At 45.0% G+C, this 7,258-nt stretch overlaps 1 protein-coding gene across 4 annotated transcripts in view; it reads left to right on the forward strand.

Annotated features, from left to right (window-relative positions):
- Positions 1-1,961: 1,961 nt before the first annotated feature.
- Positions 1,962-7,258, forward strand: part of ehbp1 (EH domain binding protein 1) — a 351,647-nt gene continuing 346,350 nt past the window's right edge. For 2 of the 4 annotated variants that reach the window (XM_033026305.1, XM_033026307.1), the window contains exons 1-2: positions 1,966-2,288; positions 3,164-3,511. In XM_033026305.1, coding sequence (XP_032882196.1) covers positions 3,408-3,511 — 104 coding nt within the window. In that variant the 5' untranslated portion in view covers positions 1,966-2,288; positions 3,164-3,407. Of the gene's footprint in view, positions 2,289-3,163; positions 3,512-7,258 lie in introns of all 4 variants that reach the window. The other 2 variants (XM_033026308.1, XM_033026306.1) reach the window with 2 other exon arrangements.

Genomic DNA, 7,258 nt, shown 5'->3' on the forward strand with positions numbered 1-7,258 from the left:
CATGCACTACTGAGATATTGATGCTTCAGATTCTCCATTGCTCACACTTTCAGCAATACTTTACTGGATTACATCATGAGCTTTATAGACTTGACAAATAAGTTTCAACAAGAATCTACAAAGGACAGAAGAGTCTATTATTAAATTGTGATGTCAGAAGAAGTGGAGTGCCAAAGAGGCCCTAACGTTCATAAATATACATAAAGGATATGGGTATTGAAAGCTAGAGTGCAAAATGACAAAAGTTACTTTTAATCTATACAAAGTGCTTGTTAAACCACACCTGCTAGTCTGTGCATTTCAGGGATCCATACATTGTCCTTGAAGGGAAACCACCATAGGTTTACAAGAATTATATCCAAACATCCAAGATTAAATACTCCTGGGTGGAGATAACCCAGTAATATTTGTGGATCTCTTCCGGATGCTTGAGTTTCCTCCCATGTGGAAGGTTTTGTGGATTGCATGTCGATTGGCCACTGCAAATTATCTGTGCATTGAGTGGTAGAATTTGAGGGTGTTGAGAGGAAGGTGAGGAGAAGAAAACATGATCAGCGTAAATGGGTGCTTGATCTTTGCGGCCCAAATGGCCTGATTCCATAAAAAGACAAAGTGCTGGAGTAACTCAGCGGATCAGGCAGGCAGCAAATCTGGAGAACATGGATAGGTGCTGTTTCGGGTTGGGACCCTTCTTCTGACTGATTGTAGGGCGTGGGGGTGGGAGGGTTGGAGAATGAAAAATGGAAGAGGGTCAGGACAAAATGTGACAGTTAATAGCTGAACATAGGTGAGAAGGGATTTTGATAGACAAATGGTTGGACAAAGGCCAGTGATGAAAAAAAACTGGTGTGAAAAAAACAGGATTGTGAAGCCAGAGAAAAGAATGTAGGTGGGGGTGGAGTGGAAACAGGTGCTGCTCCAGGTGGGACATTGAGGGGGGGGGGGGCTCATGTTGTGTAGTGTTCCCCTCTGACTCCTGTGAGTATCGGGCCAAAGCATAAAAAGACCAGAAAAACTTGGAGAACCTTCGGGACAAACACAGAAACTGTTCATAAGTGGCCGAACTTCTCACTGAAAATGAACATCAATAGTATCTCAGAATCCACAAACTGGATTGGAAATGTCTTCCTCGATCTGGAGAGACTGCTTAGGAATGACTTTGGTGTTGATGGTTTACATCCCTCTTTTACCTTCACTATCCTCCACTCATCCCCCCGCTTCATCACTTACACTTCATTCTTCATCTCTCTTCCCTCACAACCTCACTTGCACCACATCCCCTCCAGCCACCACATCCCTCATAAGGTCATAAGTGATTGGAGCAGTATTAGGCCATTTGGCCCATCAAGTGCATTCAATCATGGCTGATCTATCTTTCCCTCTTAACCCCATTCTCCTGCCTTGTCCCCATAACCCCCGCCCTTACTAATCAAGAATCTATCTATCTCTGCTTTAAACATATCATTGATATTGACTCCACAGCCGGCTGTGGCAAAGAATTCCAGATTCACCACCCTCTGACTAAATAATTTCTCCTCATCTCCTTCCTAAGGGAAAGTCCTTTAATTCTGAGGCTGTGCCCTCTAGTTGTAGACTCTCCCACTAGTGGAAACATCCTCTCCACATCCACTCTATCCAGGTGAGTTTTAGTGAGGTTCCCTCACCCCCCCACTGCGGGGCAACCTATCTTTACCACCGGAAATGCATGCTGTCCCCGCCACGCCCCTGATTGACGTGGCTCGGACACCCAGCGGACCAATGAGCGGCGGAGGGCGGGGCGTGTTGCTGCGCGACTGGCAGCAGGTTTGTGCGAGGCAGCAAGTTAGTGTGAGCGGCGTGGCAAGCAAGTTAGTGTGAGGCAGCAGGTCAGTGTGTGGCAGCAAGTTAGTGTGAGCGGCGTGGCAGCAAGTTAGTGTGAGGCAGCAGCGCCCCTCCCCCCCGGCCCCGCCCAACCGCCGCCCGCCCGCGCGCCCAATCGCCGCCGTCAGCGGGCGCTCCAGGGCCGCCGCCGCCGCCGCCGCCGTCAGAGATACTAGAGCCTTCTATGATATTTGGCTGCTACTGTCCGTTCCCGGGCCGCCGCCGCCGCCGCCACCTCTGCTGTCCGCTCCCGGGCCACCGCTCCCGGGCCCCTGTTGTTGTCCGTTCCCGGGCCGCTGCCGCCTCTGCTGTCCGCTCCCGGGCTCCATTATCTCCGATCGGGACGGGCAGCTCGGGCTTTGCGGGCCGTGGGGAGGATGGAGGCGGCGCCGTAGATCGATCGCCGGCTGTGATGGGCGCTATACACGGTGAGTGAATCGGTGCGAGCTGCGGCCCGGCTCCGAACCCCCACCTCTGGGCTGCCGACGGGAGGGAGGTGAGGTGAGGTGGAGGTGGAGGTGGGATGAGGGCCGGGCGGGGGGGGGGACGAGGGCGACGTGGGGTTAGGTGGGGCACAGGGGGAGAGGGACGAATGGGGGTACAGGGAGGGGTGAATACAGGGGGAGAGGGGGTGGGGGTGTGGGAAGAGAGGGGGAGGGGGCAATACACGGGGAGAGTGGGTGTCTTGTTTATTTTCACTGACTGAGGGCATTTATCAGCTGGTAAAACAAAGACTCCATCTGACATGTCCACTCGCTCCAACTGTCATATTTGTGTGTTGCCTAAATGGCTCCTGATTTTTGTGCGACAATATTTGTATATTAACATCTACATATTTGTTTCGCTATAATATACGTGTTGTTTTTTGTAGAAATGTGCATACAGTACAGAATCAAGCCATTCAGGGAACCTTGTCTATGCTTACGTTTATGTTCTGTTTGAGCCTCCTCCCATCCTTCATCTATTTCTATCACTGTTTATTTAGTTTTAAAATGAAAAGTATATGTTCCCTTCAATGAATAATGCATTACAAATAAAGGGATACAATTATTATATAGGTGATTAATTTTATATTATATTTCTCAGTTTAATATAATGTTAAAATGTTGCGTTTGCCAACCAATCGAATATTTGGTAAACAGGAAGAACTGGCATGTCCTATGATATGTTGGACTACATCTCAGAAAATAGTTCAAGAATAGTTTTAAACCAGTTTATCTTAGTAAGCTTCAGTAAAATTGCATTAAAAAAATCTGTTTGCATTTTACTTTAGTCTGTGTCATCCATGTGTCATTTGTCTCAGTTTTCAGGCCTGATGATTCAACGTCATTTAATCCAGGAAGAATTGACAGCAATTTCCTGCCACTGTCATGAAGTTCATTGGAGTGCTTTACAATCTGCGGTGGAATGTTTCAACCTATTTGTGATTATTTTTAAATGAACAATGAGAAAGAAATCCTTTGTGGAGGATCAACTTTATTAATTTATAATCTTGGAAAACCGAAGTTGCATATTACATCTGACCAGAAGCAAAGTTTAAAATAATTATGGCGTCCGTTTGGAAACGATTACAACGTGTAGGGAAACATGCATCTAAGTTCCAATTTGTGGCTTCGTATCAAGAATTAATGGTGGAGTGCACAAAGAAATGGTAAGTATAATATTTTACTTTTATATTACAACGTAAAAGGCATTGTTGGTAAACAGCCACCCTTTCCTGCAGTAATGATGTGACCTATTCTTATCAAAGCCATTTTTGAACGAAGGAGAGTGGACATGGGTTGAAAAATCTCTCAGTTCTGTGAAAGCTGAAGGGATGCGCTTGATTTAGTTTTATTCGTCGTAAATGACATTGACTAGTCTAAAGAGGAATTCAATTCACAGCTTTTCACCAACTCCAATACTGTAATCGTAATACCATTATTATTTGTCATGGAACTTTGAGTGTAAATATTTAATGTACCATGGTACTCATGTGGCATTGTTTTAAGAGTCAACATATTTTTGCATTATCTTTTCCCCAAGAGTGGGGGCAGGATCAAGATTAGTGGTACAGTAAAAAACATGCTGAGAGTTGTTGAAATATAAATGGTTTTGCCACAGAGAACATTTGAGAAAGAAGATATTATGCTTTTTAGACAAAAAATAGACAGACCTTTAAAGGAGGGAAATACACAAGATTATTGGGCTAAAGCTATGGTTGAATTAACTTTAGTTGTAACAAGAAGCTGATAAATAGCTAAACATGTGTTCAAGAAGGAACTGCAGATGAAGATCGAAGGTACACAAAAATGCTGGAGAAACTCAGCGGGTGCAGCAGCATCTATGGAGCGAAGGAAATAGGCTACGTTTCGGGCCAAAACCCTTCTTCATAGCTAAACATGTCTGATACTATAACAACAAGGGATGGTATGCTGTTCATCTTGATGTTGTGTTCTCACCAATATTACTCGAAAACTTTGGACATTCTTCACCCAGACCAGCCAATGGTCTCTCCAAGAGCTAGACATCTTATCTAGAAGCTAGTAACTTAATGAAAGATAGACATCTTATCTAGAAGCTAGTAACTTAACGGAAGATAGAATGTATTACTGTTTACTAATGAGAAAGCTGCACAAGTCAGTGAGGAGCACATTCATGGTGACAGGCTCTGCATTATTAAAATACTGAAAATGAAATGTAATGAAGCTCCCCATTATGGTTGGAAAAACATGCTTGGCACCGAGATAATGTTTTGGCCAGCTCTTTTGAATATGTGTGAGTTTGAGGGTTAATCATGTTGATCATTTGATTGATCATTTATTGTTCGTAATTGTAAGGGGTAACAGCTGCGGGGAATGTGCGGGTGCTGAAATATTGGTGAGTAATCAGTGCAAAGCATTCTAATTGCTGATAATTTTAATGTATATTCCAATATGCAACAAAAGCTTTTCACTGTACCTCTGTACACATGTCAATATACTAAACTGAACAGAGTATGGTTCGCTCGAAAATAATAACTGTGCAGACATAAAATGTAGATATAATTCATATCTTAATTTTACTGTTTTCTAGTATAAAATTTCCTGGGACAATTTATGTAAATGGAGGCAAAATATTGCTGATGCCAGAAATTAGAAATTTAACAGAAAATACTGTAAGGGACAAAAATGCTGGAGAAGGTAGACAAAAATGCTGGAGAAACTCACCGGGTGAGGCAGCAATTACGGAGCGAAGGAATAGGTGACGTTTCGGGTGGACACCCTTCTTCAGATGCAATAGATGAGGTTGGAGGAGGTGCAGGTAAACCTCCAGGTGAGGCAGAGGTTCACCTGCACCTCCTCCAACCTCATCTAGTCAACTGCTCTACAGTGAGACTAGTTCAAGTTCAAGTTCAAGTGAGTTTATTGTCATGTGTCCCTGTATAGGACAATGAAATTCTTGCTTTGCTTAAGCACACAGAAAATAGTAGGCATTTACTACAAAACAGATAAATGTGTCCATATACCATGATATAAATATATACACACATGAATAAATAAACTGATAAAGTGCAAATAGCAGAAAGTGGTTATTAATAATCAGAGCTTTGTCCGAGCCAGGTTTAATAGCCTGATGGCTGTGGGGAAGTAGCTATTCCTGAACCAGGTTGTTGCAGTCTTCAGGCTCCTGTACCTTCTACCTGAAGGTAGCAGGGAGATGAGTGTGTGGCCAGGATGGTGTGGGTCTTTGATGATACTGCCAACCTTTTTGAGGCAGCGACTGCGATAAATCCCCTCGATGGAAGGAAGGTCAGAGCCGATGATGGACTGGGCAGTGTTTACTACTTTTTGTAGTCTTTTCCTCTCCAGGGCGCTCAAATTGCTGAACCAAGCCACGATGCAACCGGTCAGCATGCTCTCTACTGTGCACCTGTAGAAGTTAGAGAGAGTCTTCCTTGACAAACCGACTCTCCGTAATCTTCTCAGGAAGTAGAGGCGCTGATGAGCTTTTTTGATAATTGCGTTAGTGTTCTCGGACCAGGAAAGTCCATGGAGCGCAGGCTTGGCGATCGCTTCGCCCAACAGCTCCGCACAGTTCGCTTAACCAACCTGGGTCAGCACTTCAACTCCCCCTCCCATTCCAAATCCAACCTTTCTGTCCTGGGCCACCTCCATGGCCAGAGTCCCACCGCAAATTGGAGGAGCAGCTCCTCATATTTTTCTTGGATAGTTTACACCCCAGCGGTATGAACATTGACTTCTCCAATTTCAGGTAGTCCTTGCTTTCTCCTTCCTTCCCCTCCCCTTCCCAGCTCTCCCACAGCCCACTGTATCCACTTCTTCCTTTCTTCTACCTGCCCCCCCCCCACCTTCACATCAGTCTGAAGAAGGGTCTCGACCCAAAACGTCACCTATTCCTCCTTCGCTCCATGGATGCTGCCTCACCCGCTGAGATTTTCCAGCATTTTTGTCTACCTTCGATTTTTCCAGCATCTGCAGTTCTTTCTTAAACATACTGTAAGGGACAGATCTGGAGATCTGGGAACATTAGCAGGTACTATAACAACGTTTAAAAGACATTTGGACAGGTCCATGGATAGAAAGGTTTAGAGGGATTTGGTTCAAACGTGGACAGGTGGTACTAATGTAGATGGGGCATCTTGGTCATCATTGCCATGATGGGCTGAAGGGCCTTTTTCTGTGCTGTATGACTTTAATAGAATTATGATGATTCGTGGAAATAAATTCCTTCACTCTGACAATGGAGGAGGCCCAGGACGGAAAAGTTAGATTGGGAATGGGAGTGGGATTTGAAGTGCTGAGCCACCGGGAGATCAGGTAGGTTAAGACGGACTGAGCGGAGGTATTCAGTGAAACGATTGCTGAGCCTGTGCCTTGGTCTCGCCGATGTAGAGAAGTTGACACCTAGAACAGCGGATACAGTAGATGAGGTTGGAGGAGGTGCAAGTGAACCTCTGCCTCACCTGCAAAGACTGTTTGGGTCCTTGGATGGAGTCGAGGGGGGAGGTAAAAGGACAGGTGCTGCATCTCCTGCGGTTACAGGGGAAAGTACCTGGGGAAGGGGTTGTTTGGGTGGGAAGGGACGTGTTGACCAGAGAGTTTTGGAGGGGACAGTCCCTGCAGAAAGCAGAAAGGGGTGGAGATAGGAAGATGTTGCTAGTTGTGGGATCCCGTTGGAGGTGGCGAAAATGTTGGAGGATTATATGCTATATGCGATGGCTGATGGGGTGGAATGTGAGGTACTGAGTTACTCCAGGATTTTGTGTCTACCTTCGATTTAAACCAGCATCTGCAGTTCTTTCTTACACATGTTTCTTCAATGTGGGGACCAAGACTGTAAACAGTGTATCGTTTCGTTTATTGTTTTGTTTCGTTTATCGTTTATTGTCATTTGAACATTTAAGTTCAACCGAAAT

The sequence above is a fragment of the Amblyraja radiata genome, chromosome 8, assembly GCF_010909765.2.
Source record: "Amblyraja radiata isolate CabotCenter1 chromosome 8, sAmbRad1.1.pri, whole genome shotgun sequence".
NCBI classification, from domain to species: domain Eukaryota; kingdom Metazoa; phylum Chordata; class Chondrichthyes; order Rajiformes; family Rajidae; genus Amblyraja; species Amblyraja radiata.